The 23,565-nt window shown below is 39.3% G+C and overlaps 1 protein-coding gene across 2 annotated transcripts; it reads left to right on the top strand.

Annotated features, from left to right (window-relative positions):
• The first annotated feature begins 24 nt into the window (after nt 1–24).
• LOC105481813 (proteasome 26S subunit, ATPase 6) lies at nt 25–23,040 on the top strand. 2 transcript variants are annotated; one of them, XM_071100178.1, is made up of 14 exons: nt 25–179; nt 1,175–1,254; nt 1,348–1,387; nt 1,624–1,676; nt 4,593–4,660; nt 4,903–5,017; nt 7,378–7,465; nt 12,819–12,880; nt 12,967–13,090; nt 14,070–14,131; nt 15,920–16,040; nt 16,169–16,249; nt 19,004–19,075; nt 22,543–23,040. In XM_071100178.1, the coding sequence occupies exons 1-14, from the start codon at nt 53–55 to the stop codon at nt 22,659–22,661; spliced, it is 1,212 nt and encodes a 403-aa protein (XP_070956279.1). In that variant the 5' UTR covers nt 25–52; the 3' UTR covers nt 22,662–23,040. The 2 variants fall into 2 exon arrangements, with proteins under 2 accessions (XP_070956279.1, XP_070956280.1); XM_071100179.1 differs by lacking the exon at nt 25–179 and adding an exon at nt 197–378.
• Nucleotides 23,041–23,565: the final 525 nt, after the last annotated feature.

The following is a 23,565-nucleotide window of genomic DNA, read 5'->3' as shown; positions in this document are numbered from 1 at the left end:
CTCCAGGCCGGGTTTCGTCCCTCGCCCCGCCCCTTCCCCCGCCCGGACGGCCATGGCCATTCCCGGCATCCCCTATGAGAGACGGCTTCTCATCATGGCGGACCCTAGAGATAAGGCGCTTCAGGACTACCGCAAGAAGCTGCTTGAGCACAAGGAGATCGACGGCCGTCTTAAGGAGTGTGAGTGCACCTTTCTTTCCATGTAATCAAGTGCCTCGATTCGCTTCTGCCTCTGACAAAGTAGAAGCCTTTGGCCGAGCCCAGCAACCGAGCCTTAGAGATGACCAGGCCTCGGTGAGGGACAAGGCGCTTTGTCATCCGGCCCTGAGCTTGTGGAGCAGCACTCCTTCGCGTGTAGAAAAGGACCAGTTCAGCCCAGGTGACAGAACGGCCTTGAGGTGGAAATGAAAAAGAAGTAGAGGAGGAGCGGGGAAGTGGGCCGAGGATGTTTCCCAGGTTAGGGTGCAAGGAGGGTAGTGCTGGTGGAGTCCCGGGACTTGAAGAGGGAAAGGCGCTTGAGTCAAGCAAGCTCAAACAAGAGATGAGACTCAGGGAGTCGGCTTGTTCTTGGAGTCGAAAGACGGCCGCGGAGCTTTGGAGAGAAGTGTTCCAGTTGTCATAATAACCCATATCGTCTTTTGTCGTGTTTCGTGATGTACTGTATCAGGCATACAAATTTCCCTTACCTCCTGAGTGCTTAACTTTTTTTTCATTTTCATTGAAATGCATGAGTGGTTTAATTAAATGAAGGAGGACCATAATTAAATGATTCTGTGGAGAACTGCATTTGTTGACTTTATTTAGGGTAGAATATCAGAGAATAATCCAAGTGGGTAGGTGAAGAGGTGAGGAAGGGTCTGATTATCATTCGGATTTGTAGTCGCAAATCCTAAGTGTCAGGGTGTCAATATCTGTTAAGAATATAACTTAAGATGTGCTTAAACAAGTATTGCCGATCAAGAAAATAAAAATATGGTGCTTTCTCTGTAACATTTTGTTGTTATACATGCCACCTACTCATTACAAACAGCATTATGTCTTGTATGGTTTGAAATAGTGGATGGGAAACTTAGGTAAAGTGAAATAGACTTACGTAAACAGTAAAGTGAGAAGTAGCCACTTAAACACACTAAGATTACTGTTCAATTATAAATGTTCAAATTGTATTATTTCAGTAAGGGAACAATTAAAAGAACTTACCAAGCAGTACGAAAAGTCTGAGAATGATCTGAAGGCCCTACAAAGTGTCGGGCAGGTAGGTAATGGAGTTTGGGGAATAGAGGTCATGGTAATTTGCTTTTTTATTTAGCTGTTGCCAAAAAGTAATGCTTTTTATTTTCTTCCTTAGATTGTGGGTGAAGTGCTTAAACAGTTAACTGAAGAAAAATGTGAGTGAATTAACTCATTAATTAGTAAAGAAATAGCCCACCTCTCTCTAACTTTTGAAATGCTTACTATTTTAATGACAATAATGCAGAGAGATAGTATTTTTGCATAGACTTAAGTTTTCCTTCAACTAATGTCTTCTTGGAGGACAGAAATACAACTAAACCCTCTATCAACGTGGATATGTATTTTTTTACTTTCTATTTTTCAATTAGTTCTTTTATGTTTTTTCTTCTAGTCATTGTTAAAGCTACCAATGGACCAAGATATGTTGTGGGTTGTCGTCGACAGGTAATACTTTATATTTGTATAGGGCTTGATGATTGACAAAAGTAGTTTCATGTAAGTTATTGTCTCTAATTCTTGAGGCAAGCAGGTCGGGCATTTATTCCCATAACTCACAAGGATGATTTGTTCAGACATAGCTAGTTATTAACAAAGCCTGAATTCAAACCATGGGCTTTGACTCCTAGCATTCTGTACTTGCTACTGTATTACATTGTCTCAGTGAGATCTATTAATAGCCACTTAGAAATAAAAGTATTTTAGAACTGGAAAATAGACATTTTAATGTCATTTTTAAAGAGGACTTACAAGTGTTAGATACCATCCGCTACCTGTGTTTATATTTAGACATTCAGAACTGTTACTTATGGACTGTACCATGGCCTAGGTTAATTTTGTATAAGGTCATTTGGATTAGGGTAGGGCAAGTTGAAATAATTCTCAATTTTATTTTATAGTTATCAACGATGCCAACAAATGACCTCAAGTCATTCAGTAGTGTCTGAAATCAATTTATGTACTATTCTTTAGAAAGTGCCCTTAGATAGAGAATTCTTTTAAATTCATTGGAAGAGCTTTCTCTGTTTTATTGTCATTTCAGGTTCAGGTTTTAAAACGTTCACAGAACATGGCTGTAAAAGATAATTTAATCCAGAAATTAAATCTCATATTAGGATTTTGCCTAGTATATAAGTGGTTGACATTTTCTTTTTTTTTTTTTTTTTTTTTTGAGACGGAGTCTCGCTGTGTCTCCCAGGCTGGAGTGCAGTGGCGTGATCTCGGCTCACTGCAAGCTCCGCCTCCCGGGTTCACGCCATTCTCCCGCCTCAGCCTCCCAAGTAGCTGAGACTACAGGCGCCCGCCACCACGCCCGGCTAGTTTTTTGTATTTTTAGTAGAGACGGGGTTTCACCATGTTAGCCAGGATAGTCTCGATCTCCTGACCTCGTGATCCACCCGCCTTGGCCTCCCAAAGTGCTGGGACTACAGGCTTGAGCCACCGCGCCCGGCCGTGGTTGACATTTTCTAAGTCAAAATATTAGATACCTAAACTGACAAGGGGTTTTTATGTCCCTTTCAGGGCTCTGTGGATGCCAAAAGTTGGCATTTCTAAGATATTTCAGGTTGCATGAGGGCAAGACTGTATTTGAAAACTAGAAACATTAGAAAAGCCAAAGTATATATAAGTTGAGTATCCCTTATCCAAAATACTTGAGCCAGAAATATGCTTTTGATTTTGGCTTTTTTTTTTTACTTCAGATTTTAGAATATTTACATTATACTCATAGAGCATCCCTAATTAAAAACATCAAAAATTCGACATGCTCCAATGAGCATTTTGTTTGAGCATCATGTCAGCATTCAAAAAATTTCACATGTGGAGCATTTTGGATTTTCAGATTAAGAATACTCAGTCTGTATTCCCTATAGATGTAAACATTGAAATAGCTTCATATTGATCTGTCCTCTTCTTTTTTCAAGTAACCTCACTTCTTAGCCGTTTTTCTTTCTTTGTTATATTAATCCTAGTGTTTTGCCTGTCTTCCTAAATTTGAGCTCTTTGTAAAATCCTGTGACAAGTGGTAATTTATATGATTCTGAAATTGTATTGGCAGGCAATTTTTTAAACTATTAAAAGGTAACTTGGCCAGGCGCGATGGCTCACGCCTGTAATCCCAGCACTTTGGGACGCTGAGGTGGGTGAATCAGGAGGTCAGGAGATTGAGACCATCCTGGATAACACGATGAAACCCCGTCTCTACTAAAAAACACACAAAAAAATTAGCCAGGCGTGGTGGTGGGCGCCCGTGGTCCCAGCTACTCGGGAGGCTGAGGCAGAAGAATAACTTGAACCTGGGAGGCAGAGCTGGCAGTGAGCCTAGATCACGCACGCCACTGCACTCCAGCCTGGGAGACAGTGAGACTCTGTCTCAAAAAAAGAAGAAAAAGTAACTTGGGCCAGATGGGGTGACTCATACCTGTAATCCCAGCACTTTGAGAGGCCAAAGTGGGCAGATCATGAGGTCAGGAGTTCAAGACCAGCCTGACCAACATGGTTCAACCCTGTCTTTACTAAAAATACAAAAAAAAATTAACCAGGCGTGGTGGTGTACACCTGTAATCCCAGCTACTCAGGAGGCTGAGGCAGGAAAATTGTCTAAACCCAGGAGGCAGAAGTTGCAGTGAACCAAGATGGCACCACTGCACTCCAGCCTGGGTGACAGAGACTCCGTCTCAAAAAACAAAAAAACAAAAAAAACAAGAGGAACTTCATCTTGGAAAAGTAACAATATCCTGAGTGTGAGATGGATCTATTAAATTCTATCAATTTTAGCCAGATATGCCAAGAAGTTATTTAGTATGGTTGAACCTAATGTGTAATGTGCTCAGCATGTGCCTGTCATGTAGCAAAGGCATGAATGATGGTTGCTGGGTTTTGGGACTTTCATTTTAAAGCATTTTAATAAAAATCTCTAAGGGGAAACTGCATTTTTCCCTATTCTCATGAGCATTTAACACACATTCTTCCCAGAAGCTGTACATTTCAAAATAAATCTGATGAGCACACCTTTAAAATGCTTCCCTTTCCTCTCCCTAGAATGTTCACTAAGGGATTTTTCTATAAATGCTTTGGTAGCAATTCCCAAAGTCACTGTACCATTGCCACCTCAAGCTTTGCATATTAGTCATTTCACATTTTACACTGAGATTACACAAAGGGGCATTCTTTTAAGGGGCAGGCAGAAATCACTTTAAATTACTTATTTTATACGCCATTTTGTTAGCATGGAGTTTATAATCTGATATTTGTGTTCTCTCTGAAGGGTAAAAATGAGTATTTGACTTCTAAATATTAAACTCTCGGTAGAGTGTTATTCCTTTCTTAAGTGTTTATGTAATATCTTTTGTTTTACAAAACTAGCTTGACAAAAGTAAGCTGAAGCCAGGAACAAGAGTTGCTTTGGATATGACTACACTAACTATCATGAGGTGGGTTTCTTATTCTATTGAGTTTACCTTTTATTTTTCACAAAGGGTGGTTTTTATCTGAGATACATGCTTCTTGAGATCACTGAATATTTTGGCACTTTTTACCTTTTACTAGTTTCTAATTAAGCACATCTTTTTGAGATCAGCTGCAGGTGTTTGCATGAGCAAGTTATCTGTATGCTATCTGTAGGCTGAGAGAAAATATATCTTCCAAAATAAAAATACTTACCTTTTCATTCTAGATATTTGCCAAGAGAAGTGGATCCATTGGTTTATAACATGTCTCATGAGGACCCTGGGAATGTTTCTTATTCTGAGATTGGAGGGCTATCAGAACAGATCCGGGAATTAAGAGAGGTTGGTACTGTGTGCTTTGTTCTCTGAGCTTAGGTAATAAATACTAGTAGTTTTAGGATTCTTCACAGGAGAAACAGGATGAAAAAGTACTTTTTGTCTAAATTATCTAAATGGTAGTTAAGAATATTATGCATTTACTATTCTTGCTAAGAAGAATAACACTGAATTTCTAGCTGTGAAAATTACTGTTTTTTTTATTTGGAGATAAATCGGTTTTAGAAAAATCCTGCTCTTTTTGTGGCAAAGGAACGGAGAAAAAGCTAAGAATAATTGATGTAATCTGATGTCCTGTGGTTTTGATTATCATAATAAGTTACTTGGGATAATGTGTGCAATGAGTTTTTTCCATAACCTCATTAATACTAGCTTCCCACGCTTACTGAAGGGTAGGGTACCTATTCCTTAAATATTTTATTTTGTTAAAGCTGTTTGCTGCCATTCAAGAAAACCACTGGCTTTAGAATTGTCTTAAATCTTTTAAACTTTTAGGTGAAGAATTAAATGAGGATTGCCTTACTTCATAGCACAGACAGCTTCTTAACTGTTATCTGTAAAGCAAATTACATTGTCATATGGATTTCATCTTAAATTAGGCTGTGAATATTTAGGAGTTAATGGGAGTAATTGGAATGTCTTACACAATCTGATTTAAACCTTAAGCCAGTTTTCATACTTCAGTACATTAATTTTTTTGGGAACACTTATTAAAAATACAGATTACTAGGCCCTCTGAGTGGTTTTGATGGACTAGATTGGGAGCAGGCATAGAAATTAGCATTCCAGGTGATTATGAAACCAACTTTGTCTTTGACAATACTTGAAGAAGCACTGGTCTAAGTGTAAAAAAAAAAAAAAAGGCAGTTCTCACCTGTATTTAATGAAAGGACAACAAAGGAAGAACAAGTGCTTCATAGAACGGTGAAAGCTTACTTTCAACAGCGATTTGCTGCATTAGCCATAGGAGCAGAAAGAATCCCATGTGTACATGCGGTATCCTTTACTGTCTGCAGATACTTTGCACTTTAGAGTATTGATTTCTCTCACTTCTAGCTTTTCCCAGTCACACTTTATGCACATATGGACACAACTTTTTTTTTTCTTTTGAGACAGGGTCTGTTTCTTTTGCCCATGCTAGAATGCAATGGTGCAATCTCAGCTCACTACAACCTCTACTTCCCAGGCTGAAGTCATCTTCTCACCTCACCCTCCCAAGTAGCTCAAGGCATGCATCACCACACTTGACTAATTTTTTTATTTTTGTAGAGATGGGTTTTCACTATGTTGTCCAGGCTGTTCTCGAACTCCTGAACTCAAGTCATCCTCCAGCCTTGGCCTCCCAAAGTGTTGGGATTTACAGGCGTGAGCCACCACACCTAGCCCAACACAACTATTCGATAGAAATTTCTCTCTCGGTTGGTTGTGGTGGCTCAGGCCTATAATCCCAGCACTTTGGGAGGCCAAGGTGGGTGGATCATCTGAGGTCAGGAGTTCAAGACAAGCCTGCCAATAAGGTGAAACCCCATCTCTTCTAAAAATATAAAAATTAGCCAGGTGTGGTGGTAGGTACCTGTAGTCCCAGCTACTCAGGAGGCTGAGACAGGAGAATCTCTTGTACCTGGGAGGCAGAGGTTGCAATGAGCAAAGATCGCACCATTGCACTCCAGCCTGGGCAATAGAGTCCGTCTCAAAAAAAAAAAAAAAAAAAAAAAAGGAATTTCTCTCTCAAGTTACTGGTACTATAAGTAATTTAAATTGGACTTTCAGATCCTCAATATCTCTAGTCTCCACTTTTCTTCCTTGAATCAATCTTGAGAGCAGAACATACTGTTCTTTTAAAGCTGCTGTGGCAAAACGCCAACAGATTAAAAATTTCATATACCTTTTCTCTTGGTATGTTATCAAATCCATCCCCCATTTTAGAATTATTTTGTGTTGTATTTTCAAATGCAAACTAGTATAGATCTTTTGAGTTGTGTTTTTTGTTTATATGTTCTTTTGACTTAACTGATTTTTTTGTAGTCTAATTTTTAATTGAGGTATAATTTACATTTAAAAAATGTAGATTCTTAAGTGTACATTTCAAATATGTTTGGACAAGTAATATATCTGCATAACCATCACCCCAATCAAGTGTGTGGTTTATTTAAAAAACACTATTTAAATTTTTTTAGATTTAAGAGATCTTAAATCTACCTAAAGCAAAACCTCTTAATATAAATGGTTTTACCTAGCATGGAAGTCTAGGTCTATTATGAATTATGATGTGTACACCTAATTAAGGTAATATTTGACTTAAAGTATTTGAAAGTACATTAAAAATCTTGACTAACTTTTTAAGAAACATTTAACTTCCTTTCTAGGTGATAGAATTACCTCTTACAAACCCAGAGTTATTTCAGCGTGTAGGAATAATACCTCCAAAAGGCTGTTTGTTATATGGACCACCAGGTTGGTATTGAATTATTTCTACTCCACCAATAAGATAAATGAATTAAGGAATAAAAAAAATGAAAATTTTTTTAATTTTTATTTTCTTTTTGAGACAGGGTCTCTCTATTGCCCAGGCTTTAGTGCAGCGGCACAATCTTGGCTAACTGCAACCTCTGCCTTCCGGGCTCAAGTGATTCTCCCACCTCAGTCTCCCGAGTAGCTGAGACTGCAGGCATGCATCACCATGCCTGGTTAATTTTTGTATGTTTTGCAGAGAAGCGATTTTGCCATGTTGCTCGGGCTGTCTCAAACTCCTGGACTCAAGCGATCTGCCCACCTTGGCCTCCCAAAATGTTGGGATTACAGGCATGAACCACTGTGTGTGGCCATAAGATGGAAATTTGATGTGGGTAGTTCCAACTTCTACTCTGTTCAGAGTGAGAATGAGAGAATATTTATGTCTACTGTTCTTTCAGGCATGCTTAGTGCATTTGTGCCTCACAGTATATTTATCTTAACAGGCCATGTGATTCTAGTTTAATAGTCTTCAAATTGTGGTTCACACATCTAGAGGTGCTTTCATGGAATCTGTAAGGTCAAAACTACTCTACAATACTAAAATGTTAAGCCAGGCGCAGTGGCTCATATCTATAATCCCTGCACTTTGGGAGGCCGAGGTGGGCGTATCACCAGAAGTCAGGAGTTTGAGACCAGCCTGGCCAACCAACATGATGAAACCCTGTCTCTACTAAAAATACAAAAATTAGCCAGGCGTGGTGGCGCACACCTGTAATCCCAGTTACTCAGGAAGCTGAGGCAGGAGAATTGCTTGAACCTGGGAGGCAGAGGTTGCAGTGAGCCGAGATCGCGCTCCAGCCTGGCTGGACTTCTCAAAAAAAAAAAAAAAAATTTTTTTTTATATAAGGGAAATGTACCAATAGCCTACTGCTTGACATACATAGCCCCACAATGACACAAAACAAAAAACTAAAATGTTGTTTGGCTCTTCCACTGTGCTGACATTTGTGCTGATGGTGTTAAGAGCAACATGGTTAAAATTAAATTACTTGCACTGTAGCGTGAATCAGCGTTAGTGGCATGAAACAGTACTAGTTAGTAACCATTAACCATTGTGTTCTTTACTGCCACATACTTGCTGTGTAAAAAAAAAGTCAGTTTCACTTTAAAGTCCTTGGTGAAACAGTAAAAATTATTAATTTTATTAAATCTTCATCTTTGGGTAATATTTTGTGTTCTTTGTGATGAAATGGAAAATACATATAAAGTATTTCTGCTGCATATTGAATAAGCTAGTTGTCTTTAAGAAAAGCACTTGTTGGCCGGGCGCGGTAGCTCAAGCCTGTAATCCCAGCACTTTGGGAGGCCGAGACGGGCGGATCACGAGGTCAGGAGATCGAGACCATCCTGGCTAACACCGTGAAACCCCGTCTCTACTAAAAAGTACAAAAAACTAGCCGGGCGAGGTGGCGGGCGCCTGTAGTCCCAGCTACTCGGGAGGCTGAGGCAGGAGAATGGCGTAAACCCGGAAGGCGGAGCTTGCAGTGAGCTGAGATCCGGCCACTGCACTCCAGCCTGGTTACAGAGCGAGACTCCGTCTCAAAAAAAAAAAAAAAAGAAAAGAAAAGAAAAGCACTTGTGCAGTTATTTAAGTTGCCAGCTGAATTCGTTGCTTTTTATGCAATAGTGTTTTTGCTTGAATGGACCATTTACAAACATACTGTGGTTATCAGACTGGTTACTGGTTATTAGTTATTGATTACTCAAGACTGGTTTTTGGTTATTTGGCTCACATTTTTTCCAAAGCGAACAAATTGAGCCTGTCATGTTAAACAACTGACACCATCTGTTGCCAGTGATAAAATTTGAATTGTCAGGTGAAAATTAGAATTTTTAAAAACATATATCTGGCACTATGTGGTTGACAGCTTTTTCTTTTTTTTCTTTTCTTTTTCCTTTTTTTATTTTTTTAGATAAGGTCTTACTCTGTTGCACAGGCTGGAGTGCAGTGGCGTGATCATCTTGGCTCACTGCAACTTCTACCTCTTGGGCTCAGGTGATTCTCCCACCTCAGCCTCCGGAGTAGCTGGGACTACAGGTGTGTGCCACTATGCCAGGCTAATTTTTGTGTTTTTAGTAGAGGCAGGGTTTTGCCATGTTGCCCAGGCTAGTCTTGAATTCCTGGGCTCAAGCAACCCAACCACCTCAGCCTCCCAAAGTGCTGGGATTATAGACATGAGCCACATTGCTCAGCCATGGCAGCCTTGTAATATATTAATACTTAAAGACTTTTCTGATCGGATAAGTCGTGAGAATAACAAAAATTTTTTATATTGTGTAATGAAAAATGTCAACATTTGGAAGATTTCCATAACTCAACCAGTACTTTCCAAATAATCAATACTTGATGTTAAAATATTCATAAGTAAAAGATCCAGTGTGCAGGATAGACCAATGTATTTTAATGTAACAGCAGTTTCTGTCATAGTCCATGTTGTAAGTAGATAGCTATTATAAAAAAGACAAAAGATAACAAGTGTTTGCAGCATGTGGAGAAAAAAGAAAGAACCCTTGTACACTCTTGGTGGGAATGTAAATTAGCACAGCCATTTTTGAAAACATGGAGGTTCCTCAAAAAACTAAAAATAGAATTACCGTATGATTCAGCAATCCCACTTCTGGGTTTATATCTAAAGGAATTGAAATCAGTGTGTCAGAGATAGCTGCCCTCCCATGATTATTTCACAATAGCCAAGATACAGAAATGGCCTAAAAATTGCCCATCAATGGATGAATGGATAAAGAAAATGTGGTGGCCAGGTGTGGTGGCTCATGCCTGTAATCGCAGCACTTTGGGAGGCTGAGGCAGGTGGATCACCTGAGGTCAGGAGTTCGAGACCAGCCTGACCAACATGGAGAAACCCCGTCTCTGCTGAAAATACAAAATTAGCTGGGTGTGGTAGTTCATGCCTGTAATCCCAGCTACTCGGGAGGCAGAGGCAGGAGAATCACTTGAACCTGCGAGGTGGAGGTTGCGGTGAGCCAAGGTCGCACCATTGCACTCCAGCCTGGGCAACAAGAGTGAAACTCTGTCTCAAAAAAAAAAGAAAAAGAAATGTAAATATACACACTGGAATACTATTCAGCCTTTAAAAAGGAAACCCTGTCATTTGTGACAATATGGATGAATCTAGAGGATGTTATACTAAGTGAAATAAGCCAGACATAGAAAGACAGTTACCACATAATCTCATTTTCATGTGTTAAAAATTGAACTCATAGAAACCAAGAGTAGAATGGTCATTACTACAAGTTGTGGTGGTGTATGGGGTTGGGGAGATGTTCAACAAAGGATATAAAGTTCACTTAGACAGGAGGAATAAGTTCTAGGTGATTTATTGCATAGCATGGTGACTATAATAATGTATTAGCTATTTCAAAATTGCTAAAAGTAGATTTTAAATGTTCTAACCACAAAGTAATGATAAGCATGTGAGGTGATGGATATGTAGATTCGCCTGATTTAATCATTCTTCAATATATACATATATCATAATTTAACCCATAAATATACTACAATTTATTTGTCTATTTATTTATTTATTTATTTATTTATTTTTTTGAGACGGAGTCTTGCTCTGTAGCCCGTGCTGGAGTGCAGTGGCCTGATCTCAGCTCACTGCAAGCTCCGCCTCCCGGGTTTAGGCCATTCTCCTGCCTCAGCCTCCGGAGTAGCTGGGACTACAGGCGCCCGCCACCTCGCCCGGCTAGTTTTTTGTATTTTTAGTAGAGACGGGGTTTCACGGTGTTAGCCAGGATGGTCTCGATCTCCTGACCTCATGATCCGCCCGTCTCGGCCTCCCAAAGTGCTGGGATTACAGGCTTGAGCCACCGCGCCTGGCCAATTTGTCAATTTAAAATTGATTTTAAAAAATTATATTTTGGCCGGGCGCGGGAGGCACTTTGGGAGGCCGAGACGGGCGGATCACGAGGTCAGGAGATCGAGACCATCCTGGCTAACACGGTGAAACCCCGTCTCTACTAAAAAATACAAAAAACTAGCCGGGCGCGGTGGCGGGCGCCTGTAGTCCCAGCTACTCGGGAGGCTGAGGCAGGAGAATGGTCTAAACCCGGGAGGCGGAGCTTGCAGTGAGCTGAGATCCGGCCACTGCACCCCAGCCTGGGCGACAGAGCAAGACTCTGTCTCAAAAAATAAATAAATAAATAAAAATAAAAATAAAAAATTATATTTTGATTAAAATTTTAATGTTGAGAGCAAAAGTACTTTGGAATTTTTTTTTTATTTGAGACCGGGTCTTACTCTGTCACCCAGGCTGGCGTGCAGTGGCAAGATTATTGGCTCACTGCAACCTCCACCTCCCGGATTCAAGCGATTCTCCTGCCTCAGCCTTCCCAGTAGGTGGGACTACAGGCACGTGCCACCACACCCGGCTAATTTTTTGCATTTTTAGTAGAGATGGGGTTTCACTGTGTTTCAATCTCCTGACCTCGTGGTCCACCCACCTCAGCTTCCCAAAGTGCTGGGATTATAGGCGTGAGCCACCACACCGGGCCAAGTACTTTGGAATTTTAAATGAAAATTCTATTTAGGATTTAGCTTTCATTTTGGAAAATTTACTTGCCAAACGATTATATTCTTTTTTTTTTTTTTTTTTTTTTTTTTTTGAGACGGAGTCTCGCTGTGTCTCCCGGGCTGGAGTGCAGTGGCGTGATCTCGGCTCACTGCAAGCTCCGCCTCCCGGGTTCACGCCATTCTCCCGCCTCAGCCTCCCAAGTAGCTGAGACTACAGGCGCCCGCCACCACGCCCGGCTAGTTTTTTGTATTTTTAGTAGAGACAGGGTTTCACCATGTTAGCCAGGATAGTCTCGATCTCCTGACCTCGTGATCCACCCGCCTCGGCCTCCCAAAGTGCTGGGATTACAGGCTTGAGCCACCGCGCCCAGCCGATTATATTCTTAAAAGGATTTTAAATGTTTGTTTCACATAGGCCGGGTGCGGTGGCCTCTGTCTGTAAGCCCAGCACTTTGGGAGGCCGAGGTGGCAGTATCACTTGAGCCCAGGAGTTCAAGACCAGCCTGGGCAACACAGAGAGACCCCGTCTCTGAAAAACAAACAGACAAACAAAAAACTTAGCTGTGCGTGATGGCACGTGCCTGTGATCCCAGCTACTTGGGAGGCTGAGGTGGGAAAATCGCTTGGGCCTGGCAGGTCACGGTTGCAGTGAGCTGTGATCTCGCCACACTCCAGCCTAGGTGACAGAGTGATTGCCTGTCTCAAAACAAATTTTTTCTACCTTACCATCTAATTAAGACTTCTTTTTGTCATTCTTAGGTACGGGAAAAACACTCTTGGCACGAGCCGTTGCTAGCCAGCTGGACTGCAATTTCTTAAAGGTAAAGGGAAGATTATTTTGTACTTATTGAAATTTAATTTTACTTGAATTGTCTTATATTTACCTTCCTGTTTTTCCTTTAATCAGGTTGTATCTAGTTCTATTGTAGACAAGTACATTGGTGAAAGTGCTCGTTTGATCAGAGAAATGTTTAATTATGCCAGAGACCATCAACCATGCATTATTTTTATGGATGAAATAGATGCTATTGGTAAGAATAACACCCTTGTTGAAAGTTTTAGGACTTTTTTTTAAATGTAAAAGAACAGCCACGCACGGTGGCTCACGCCTGTAATCCCAACACTTTGGGAGGCCGAGGTGGGCGGATCACGAGGTCAGGAGATTGAGACCATCCTGGCTAACACGGTGAAACCCCGTCTCTACTAAAAATACAAAAAATTAGCTGGGCATGGTGGTGTGCACCTGTGGTCCCAGATACTCGGAGGCTGAGGCAGGAGAATGGCGTGAACCCGGGAGGCGGAGCTTGCAGTGAGCCAAGATCGTACCACTGCACTCCAGCCTGGGTGACAAAGCGAGACTCCGTCTCAAAAAATAAATAAATAAATAAATAAATAAATAAATAAATAAATAAATAAAAAATAAATGTAAAAGAACCTTTTCCCCCCCCTCTTAATCTGTAACTGTGACTTGTATGAAGTAGATACCACAATGAATTAGATGTTACTTTAACCAGTTTTAATAACCTTTCATGGCCGGGTGTGGTGGCTCGTGCCTGTAATCCCAGCACTTTGGGAGGCCTAGGTGGGCAGATCACGAGGTCAGGAGATTGAGACCATCCTGGCCAACATGGTGAAACCCTGTCTCTACTAAAAATACAAAAATTAGCTGGATGTGGTGGCATGTACCTGTAATCCCAGCTACCGAGGAGGCTGAGGCACGAGAATCACTTGAATCCAGGAGATGTAGGTTGCAGTGAACTGAGATCACACCACTGCACTGCAGCCTGGCGACAGAGCGAGACTCCATCTCAATAAATAAATAAATAAACCTTTCACTTTAACAAAATGAGAAATGTTACACCAAAATCAAGTCTAACTTTGTCAGCATAATTCTTACTCTTTAGTTTTCATCTTAATGTTTTAAGCACAGACTGTTATGTTCTGTTTTCTCAAATGATGGTTATAGAGGAAAAGAGTAATGCATATAAATTTCCAACTCTACTATTTTAGGTGGTCGTCGGTTTTCTGAGGGTACTTCAGCTGACAGAGAGATTCAGAGAACGTTAATGGAGGTAATATTTAGTAAAGGGGGTTTATAAAGAAACCAGTGTTTATTAAATGAAGAACTGAACATTGCATATTTGATAGTCAAAATATATAGAACATTTTAAATGAAATATAAAATTTGAAAATATTGTCAGGAACGAACATGTTTCTCTATCACAAACTCTAAGAAAATGACTACTAGAAAATAAGGCTATCTGCCAAATTCCATTTGGTATATACCTGTACTATTCTGTGTGTTTTGAGCAGATCAGTCATTCATATATTTAAATTGATTCTTATGAATGTGATCTTGTGGTAGTTTTATGAAGACATTTTATGTAATGGTCATATTAAGACCGTTGGCAATAAATGAGCTATAATTATGTATGCAGCTGCTCTAAAAATTATTTTTTCTCTCACTTTATTGCTGAGACTGAGGCAATTAAAATAGTTGTGATAATTGAAGAGGATAGTTGACACAATGAAAGAATGCACATAAAGCTTTCCCCCAGTTTTACCTTTCCCCACTCCAAATTCTGTGAAAGTGATAACAAGAGTCCAAATACATTTGCCACTTCAAATAGAAACTAGGTAGCATGGGAAATGCAGTGTCAAATTCTTTCTTCTTAGGAGTATTTGAAAAATCTCTTTTCATAAATTATACAGATCTGCTCAGAAGATACATAGTATTTGGAAATTATAAAATATCTTAGAAACCTTAAATTGAGATATTTTTAAATGACACAAATACTAATTTTATTCAAGTAACTAAATATATCATCAACTAACACATTGTCAGACTAGCTATATTTTAGTTTGTTAAATGCAGTAAGGTTTTTCATTTATTCAAGAAAACTTTAGAAATTGAGACAATATTTTTTATGTCTTTCAATATTTCTGTGTACAGAATTATTTGAAAAAATAGACCAGACATGGTAACTTCTGCCTGTAATCCCAGCACTTTGGGAGGCCCAGATGGGCAGATCATGAGGTCTGGGCATCAGGACCAGCCTGGCCAATGTAGTGTCTCTACTAAAGATACAAAAATTAGCTGGGCGTGGTGGCACGTGCCTGTAATCCCAGTTATTCAGGAGGCTGAGGCAGGAGAATTGCTTGAACAAAGAGGCAGAGGTTGCAGTGAGCTGAGATCGCCCCATTGCATTCCAGCCTGGGCAACAGAGCAAGAATCTGTCTCAAAACAAAAAACAAAAAAAAACAGTCCCTCAGCTACTCAGGAGGTTGAGGTGGGAGGACTGGTTGAGCCCAGGAGGCGGAGGTTGCAGTGAGCAATGATCAGGCCACTATACTCCAGCCTGGGTGACAGAGTGAAACTCTGTCTCAAAAAAAAAAATTATGGGTTTACTATCAAATTTGTAGAAAAATCTTTGTATCCAGTTATCCTAATATAAATGTTGTATCTGACATATCATAAGCACTTTATATATTGGATTTTATTATTAGCTTTTATTTTTAAAAAAATTGATAAAATTTTGGACATTGGAAATTAGATCCACATAGTTTAATTTCATAATTCTTGACATGATGGAAGCCTTCAGATTTATTAAAACTACCTGGTAGCTATAGAAAGATACATAGCTATTAAAAGGCACATAATCTAGCTTAGAACTTTGAGGCTAGAAAGTATATCCCTTTATATAATAGAGAGAAAATTAGAATTCTATCAAATGACCATTCTGAAGATAGAACATATCTATCAGTAGACAATACATTTCATGGCATTAGATATATAAAAGGTGCATGCTATTTTTTTAATGGTTAGAATGTTTGTACAATCTGATTCTTAATATTCTTAGTTACTGAATCAAATGGATGGATTTGATACTCTGCATAGAGTTAAAATGATCATGGCTACAAACAGACCAGATACACTGGATCCTGCTTTGCTGCGTCCAGGAAGATTAGATAGAAAAATACGTGAGTTAAGGTTCTTCACCTACTACCTATTTCCCTTTGTGCCCATTTGTTTTTCCGTGCTTCACTTCACCTTCCACTGTATTTTATGAAAGATAAAACTGGACTATAAAATAATTTTTTATTTTCAGATATTGATTTGCCAAATGAACAAGCAAGGTTAGACATACTGAAAATCCACGCAGGTCCCATTACAAAGCATGGTGAAATAGGTAAGGAAGTCATCTATTTTATATGTATTTATATTTGGTAAATGAAGAAAAATACTGTTAGAAATTACTGATAGTTTCCTAAATCTGGTTTTAAATTCAGCAAATAGTTATTGAGCATCTACTATATGCTAGGAACCATTGTAAGTGTTTTGTAAGGGCTGACGATATATCAAGGAACAAAACAGACAAATTTCTGCCATTAGATAACTTACATTCTTGTTAGGAAAAAACAGATAAAGTTAGTAAAACAAAGTATAATAGATGATGGTAAGTGCTATGGAGAAAAATAAAGCAAGAAAGTGGGGGGTGGGCATGGTGGCTCACTCCTGTAATCCTAATGCTTTGGGAGGCCAAGGCAGAAGGATCACTTGAGGCCAGGAGTTTGAAGCTGCAGGGAGCTATGATCATGTGACTGCACTCCAGTTTGGCAAGACCCTGTTTCAGGGGAAAAAAAAAAGAAAAGGGGGATAGGAAATTAGGGAAGTGCCAGGAGCAGGCATGAGGATATACATTTTTAAACGACAGGGAGGATTAGCATAGGGAAGGACTGACCAAGAAGGTAATTTTTTAGAGATAGGGTCTCACTCTTGCCCAGGCTGGAGTGCAGTGGTGTGATCCCAGCTCACTGCAACTTCTGCCTCCCAAGCTCAAATGATCCTCACACCTCACCCTCCTGATTAGCTGGGACTGCAGGCACACACCACCAACCCTGGCTTGTTTTTTTGTAGGGAAGGGGTTTCACCATGTTGCCCAGGCTGATCTTGAACTACTGGGCTCAAGCAATCTGCCCACCTCGGCCACCCAAAGTTCTGGGATAACAGGCATGTGCGTCTGTACCCGGCCTGGTTTTTTTGGTTTGGTTTTTTTGTTGTTGTTGTTTTGTTTTAAATTTATTCCTGTTAAATGCTGACAATAGGTCAGATAAAGAGTTCTCAGAGTAGACCTTTGGATTTAACTATGTGGAGGTAATTGATAATCTTGTCAAAAGTAGCTTCTTGGGAGTGGTGGAGGTGAAAGCCTATTTCAGATGGGTTTCAGAGAGATTGAGAAGAGAGGCATTGAGTTTAGACATTTCTTTTTTAAGAGTTCCACAGAGGGGACAGAAGAAGTAGAAGGGGAATGCTGATGAGGATTTGGCAGAGTTTTCTTTAAGATGGAAGAGTTTACAACCCCCTCTTTTTTTTTTTTTTTTTTTAATAATGCTGCTGGGAATGACCTAGGAGAAAGAGAAATTGGCAATGTTCTTTCCTTGAAGACGGATTGGCCCTATGTATATGTGTACTTTTATGAGACTGGAGGAAAGGCAGAGTACATAGATGCTTATGAGGACAGGTTCTTAGTGCAGGAACTTGTAGAAGTGTTTTTTTCTGAATGTTTCTGTTTTCTCAGTGAAGTAGAATGCACATTCAGAATGAAGATAGGGAAGTATTAGAGATTTGAGGACAGAGGAGAAGGTATAAAGTCATTACCTATGGAAGTGAGGGATTGGACTAGGGTACAGGCCAGTAAAACATGGCTTGTGAGCCAAATTCTGCCTGCCCTGTGTTTTTGGAAACAAAGTTTTGTTGTAACCCGAGCATGCTCATTTATCTGTTGTCTATGGCTGCTTTCCTACTAGAATAGCTGAGTTGAATAGTTAACAACAGAAACCATATGGGCTGCAAAGCATACAGTATTTACTCTCTGGCCCTTTACATAAAAAGTTTGCTGACCTCCAGACTAGGGAAATCTAGTATAATTTCCAGGCAGCCTTAAAAACTCTTTAGAAGTTAATGGTCTGAAATAATGACAAATAGCTGATTGTTGCCTTTCACTATCTTCATTGCTCCTGTTAGAGAGTTTTGAACTGGAAAGACTGAACTGAACAAAGGATGTCAATGGATAGGTTTCTTCCACAAATACTGAACTCTTGCTAGATGCCAGATATTGTGCTAGCCTTGGGAATTCTTGCTCTCAGGAAGCTTACAATGAACTTAAACCTGATTAAAGACAATTCATGAATATCTGTATGATTTCAAATAGAGAACGACATGCCCTATATTGCCTGACCAAAGAGTGCATCATCAAAGTTATTCAAACTGTAGTAGCCTGTGCTGTCTTATTTCTCTTACTATTCTGTATCAGATCCATTGCTGCTACCCTAATCCTATAGCTCTTCGATTCATGTCTGTTATGTGGGTGGGTGGAGAACTCGCTTTGTTACTGCTACCATAGATCTGATACTTCACCACTTGAATCTTGCACAGAAACCAGAGAAGCTAGCTAATGCCTGCAGTAGCATTCAAAAATTCCATGTGATACAATTATGTCTGATTACTTTTCAGTTTTGCTATACTTTATATTTGGCTTGTATGATTAAACAAAATAAATTCCATTGTTATAATTGGTTTTGAGTGTTATAGGTTTATTCAAATTAAAGATTTGGTTACAGTTTTGACAAGAGTCATAGCTTAACAGGTATCTGGAGTTCACATGTGCATAGCTATTTCACTGTATAAAAATAGGTTAAGGTATTTTGAGATTTTGGTGATATTTCCTGTTTTTAAAGTTTCAGGGGTGTGTCTAATTCTGCTTGGTACTGGTTTATTTAACAGAAGTCTTAGTTTTTGGATATTAATATTGTGGAATGTTAACAGAGGTGATGTCTAGCTGTTCAAACTCAAAGTAAGCTCTTCAGTTTAAATTTTCGATGTGGGCATAAATCAAGTAAAGGTCTAATTTTTAAAACTAATTTCCAATATTTTTTCTAAACAGATTATGAAGCAATTGTGAAGCTTTCAGATGGCTTTAATGGAGCAGACCTGAGAAATGTTTGTACTGAAGCAGGTAAGGGTTTAAAGTACAGTTTTACTATTGATTTTTATTTTTAACATTTGCTGAAATTGTTTTGAGTTTGTCCAAAAGCAGAGCCTACACTTTGCAAGGATTTCGGTTCATGCTGTTCTTTTAGGAATTGATTCCAGGAAATAGGAGAAACAGGGTAAGCGAGATGGAAAGAGGGAAAGCTAATATGAGGGTGCACCATTGAGGTAGGTGCTGTAGGAAAGGGAGGTTAGATCTCAGAGAAACGTACAGAATGCCTACTAGGATCACCCAGCTGAAAGTTGGGAGACTAGAACATTGATTTACCAGTACTCATCCCCCATTGGATGAGATTTGCCCTTGGTAGTGTTAACTCCTTTGCACTTCCACATGCCTTAGGGCAGAATGTGAAAGGAGAGGCATGTAATAGAACACTGGCCCCCTGAAGTAAGTCTGAGGCTCTACAGAATTGCCTACTACACCTGTGGCTGAAATTAGAATGGGCAAGCACCAGAGGTATCTGCTGCAAAATGGATCATGTATGTTGTCTGGTACTAGTCTATGAGCAGTGTTTTGAAAGATTGATTTATGAATTATGTGATCATGCCATTTGTATAAAATGTAGTATTTAAATATAATTCTCTGTGGGTTGTGTGATACTTTTTTTTTTCACTTCTACATTGTATGTAAAAATTGTGTGATGCTATTTTTATTTCCAGTACCAAGTAGCTTTCATCCCTACCTAGAATCACTTAGTTTTTGTCTTCCATACAGAACCTTTAAATAGAAAAAATAAACTTCTACAGTATAGTTACTGACTTTATAGGTTATAGATTTTCTTAAGTATTAGAATATGTGATTTCCTCTTGCTTTTCATATCATGTTTACCCTTAGTAAATTCAACACAGTGTTTAAAGTGGCTACTCAGGGAGGGCTTCTCAGTACAAGTATCTTCATGGGTATTGGGTATGCTGTGAGTCAGTATCTGCATCAATATGCAGCTCGGATACTTCCGTTCACGTCTAGAAATGCTGTCAATACAAATCAGGGTAAATCATGCTCACAGAGCCTTATCAATAAACTAAACTGTTTAGAGGTAAACCATCATATAGCTTGAACAAGTTAGAGTAATTTATGACATTCTCTTTCCAAAATATAAACCAGACCAAATTATTATCAGAAGATTGTTTTGGTTAGATTGTAATCCAAATGCAAGCTGTGCAGTGAACTTAAAGGCTGTTGCTATCAAATTATATGCTTTTTTCCCCTTACATATTCTTACAAATTTACCTTTAGTTATTGCAAATGAGCTATAACTTCTGTGTGGATTAAAATTTTAGTTTTTTAAACTAGGTGGGATATTCACATCTGGAAGCATACTGAAATTCTTTCTTTTTAGACTTCAAGCCTTTTTTGTTAACATTTTTCTGTAAGTTAAAATACGCTTGATTCAACTATAGTTGCCCTTCCTGTTCAGGTCCTGACATTTTCTTTTTTTGGATTAGAATATATCTCTGTTTTATTTTTTCTTTTGAGACGGAGTCTCACTCTGGCCCAGGCTAGAGTGCAGTGGCATGATCACTGCTCCCTGTAGCCCAGACCTGATCATTTCTCCTTTATCTCCCAGTAGCTGGGACTACAGGCATGCACCACCACACCCAGCTAATTTTTGTATTTTTTTGTAGAGACAGGTTTCACCATGTTGCCCAGGCTGGTCTCAAATTCCTGGGCTCGAGTAATCCACCCACCTGGGCCTCCCAAAGTGCTGGGATTACAGGTGCAAGCTACCAAGCCTGGCCAGGCATCTCTTGTGCAGATTTACTCATTCACTAAAGAGATTTGGAAAACAGCCATGTGTGCAGGGTTTACAAAAATAACTTACCTAGTTTCACTGTAGCTTTCTAAACAAGTTTTGAAACTTTATTTTTTTAAAAATCAGTCATTTCCGTTCACCTGGTTTCTAGGACAACATAGATTGTTTCCTTATGTAGACATCTAGAAATGAAAGAAGATAGGAAATAATCCTTGAAATCTTCTATTTTAACTCCCTTATTTTATGTAAGTGAAAATTCGATGCAGGCAGATCCTCAGTGGAAATATAGAATTCATTTAATTAGTAAACAGCAATAACCTTATCTGCTTTAGTTTATCATGAGTTAGGATTATCTCAAAATCTGGGACCCATATCCATGACACAACTAATGTTTAATAAACTACATACAAGGAAACTTTCACCTCTTTGTCAAATAGTATTTGAGAAGGTACTTGTCAAAAAGTTGAAGGAAAAAATTGAGTTGTGATACTCAAATATGAATCAAATAAAAATACCAATTTGTACATAAATTAGGTAAATTTTAACACATGAATAATGACTCTGAATTTTGCTAAAACCCGCTGTTGGCTTTCTGTGTGATTCCCTATTCTCAAAGTTTTTGAATATTAACAAAGAATGGCTATCAAACTTACTCAAGATTTTTTTTTCCCCATAAATGTGTGCCTTCTAGCAAATTGCCTCCTGTCAAGTTAAATTATGCTTAAAATGTGTACGTGGTGTTGGTAGTTTTGATTTGTTTCGATTATTTATGCTTGTTTTTAGTAAGACCTACAGTCAGATACAGGGACCATTTGAGCCTGATTTTATTTTATTTTTTTGAGATGGAGCCTCACTCTGTCACCCAGACTGGATTGCAGTGGCATGATCTTGGCTCACTGCAACCTCCACCCCTGGGTTCAAGCAATTCTTCTGCCTCAGCCTCCCGAGTAGCTAGGGTTACAGATGCCCACCACTACGCCTGGCTAATTTTTGTGTTTGAGACGGGGTTTTACCATGTTGGCTAGGCTGGTCTCAAACTCCTGACCCCAAGTGATCTGTCCACCTTGGCTTCCCAAAGTGTTGGGATTACAGTTGTGAGCCACCGTGCCCAGCCTTGAACTGGATGTTAAATATTCATATAATTGTCTCACCTGTTTTTGTTTTAGAAAATAATCACACCACCACTATGGATTTTTTTGTTTTTTTTTGTTTTTGAGATGGAGTCTTGTTCTGTTGCCAGGCTGGAGTGCAGTGCCGCGATCTCGGCTCACGGCAACCTCCGCCTCCTGGGTTCAAGCCATTCTCCTGCCTCAGCCTCTCGAGTAGCTGGGACTACAGGCGTGCGCCACAATGCCCAGCTAATTTTTTTTTTTCTTTTTTTTCTTTTTTTAGTAGAGATGGGGTTTCACTATGTTGACCAGGATGGTCTTAATCTCTTGACCTTGCGCTCTGCCCACCTTGGCCTCCCAAAGTGTTGGGATTACAGGTGTGAGCCACTGCACCCAGCCTGTGGATTTTAATTGAGAAAAGATGGTGGTTTTTAGCAAATTGGAACTACTGGCTTAGAAGTAATAAATCTAAACTTCACGTTTATTCCATAGAATTACATTGTTTTTCTTGTAATGAGCATATAATTCATATGTGATATATAGCAGTCATGTGGTTTTATTCTCCACAGGTATGTTCGCAATTCGTGCTGATCATGATTTTGTAGTACAAGAAGACTTCATGAAAGCAGTCAGAAAAGTGGCTGATTCTAAGAAGCTAGAGTCTAAATTGGACTACAAACCTGTGTAATTTACTGTAAGATTTTTGATGGCTGCATGACAGATATGGCTTAATATAAAAATAAAGTTAAAGAAAATAATGTATGTATTGGCAATGATGTCATTAAAAGTATATGAATAAAAATATGAGTAACATCATAAAAATTAGTAATTCAACTTTTAAGATACAGAAGAAATTTGTATGTTTGTTAAAGCTGCATTTATTGCAGCAAGTTACAAAAGGAAGAGTGTTGAAGCTTTTCATATTTGCTGTGTGAGCATTTTGTAAAACATTGAAAGTTGTTTGAGATAGTGGTATAAGAAAGCATTTCTTATGACTTATTTTGTATCATTTGTTTTCCTCATCTAAAAAGTTGAATAAAATCTGTTTGATTTAGTTCTCCTACGTATATATTCTTGTCTTTTCTAAGAGTACATTTACTATGGTCCTTTAGGTTCTTTAGCAAGTAAACTATTTGATAACCCAGATGGATTGTGGATTTTTGAATATTATTTTAAAATAGTACCCATACTTGGTGTTCATAAGATCATCTTTTTTTTTTTTTTTTTTTTTTTTTTTTGAGACGGAGTCTCACGCTGTTGCCCAGGCTGGAGTGCAGTGGCGCGATCTCGGCTCACTGCAAGCTCCGCCTCCTGGGTTCACGCCATTCTCCTGCCTCAGCCTCCTGAGTAGCTGGGACTACAGGCGCCCGCCACCGCGCCCGGCTAATTTTTTGTATTTTTAGTAGAGACGGGGTTTCACTGTGGTCTCGATCTCCTGACCTTGTGATCCGCCCGCCTCGGCCTCCTAAAGTGCTGGGATTACATGCTTGAGCCACCGCGCCCGGCCTAAGATCATCTTCTTAAATAAAACATGGATGTGTGGGTATGTCTATACTCCTCCTTCCAGATAGTATTTACCTATTCTTCATTTA

This window comes from Macaca nemestrina, chromosome 7, assembly GCF_043159975.1.
Source record: "Macaca nemestrina isolate mMacNem1 chromosome 7, mMacNem.hap1, whole genome shotgun sequence".
Classification (NCBI taxonomy): domain Eukaryota; kingdom Metazoa; phylum Chordata; class Mammalia; order Primates; family Cercopithecidae; genus Macaca; species Macaca nemestrina.
This window is presented reverse-complemented; position numbering and strand designations above follow the sequence as displayed.

Bases quoted from the DNA above. Each gene is read 5' to 3' on its own strand.
- LOC105481813 (XM_071100178.1), top strand. From the start codon at position 53: ATGGCCATTCCCGGCATCCCCTATGAGAGACGGCTTCTCATCATGGCG. The intron at 14,132-15,919 runs GTAATATTTAGT...TAATATTCTTAG, and splicing joins TTCAGAGAACGTTAATGGAG to TTACTGAATCAAATGGATGG. The intron at 16,041-16,168 runs GTGAGTTAAGGT...TTTTATTTTCAG, and splicing joins AAGATTAGATAGAAAAATAC to ATATTGATTTGCCAAATGAA.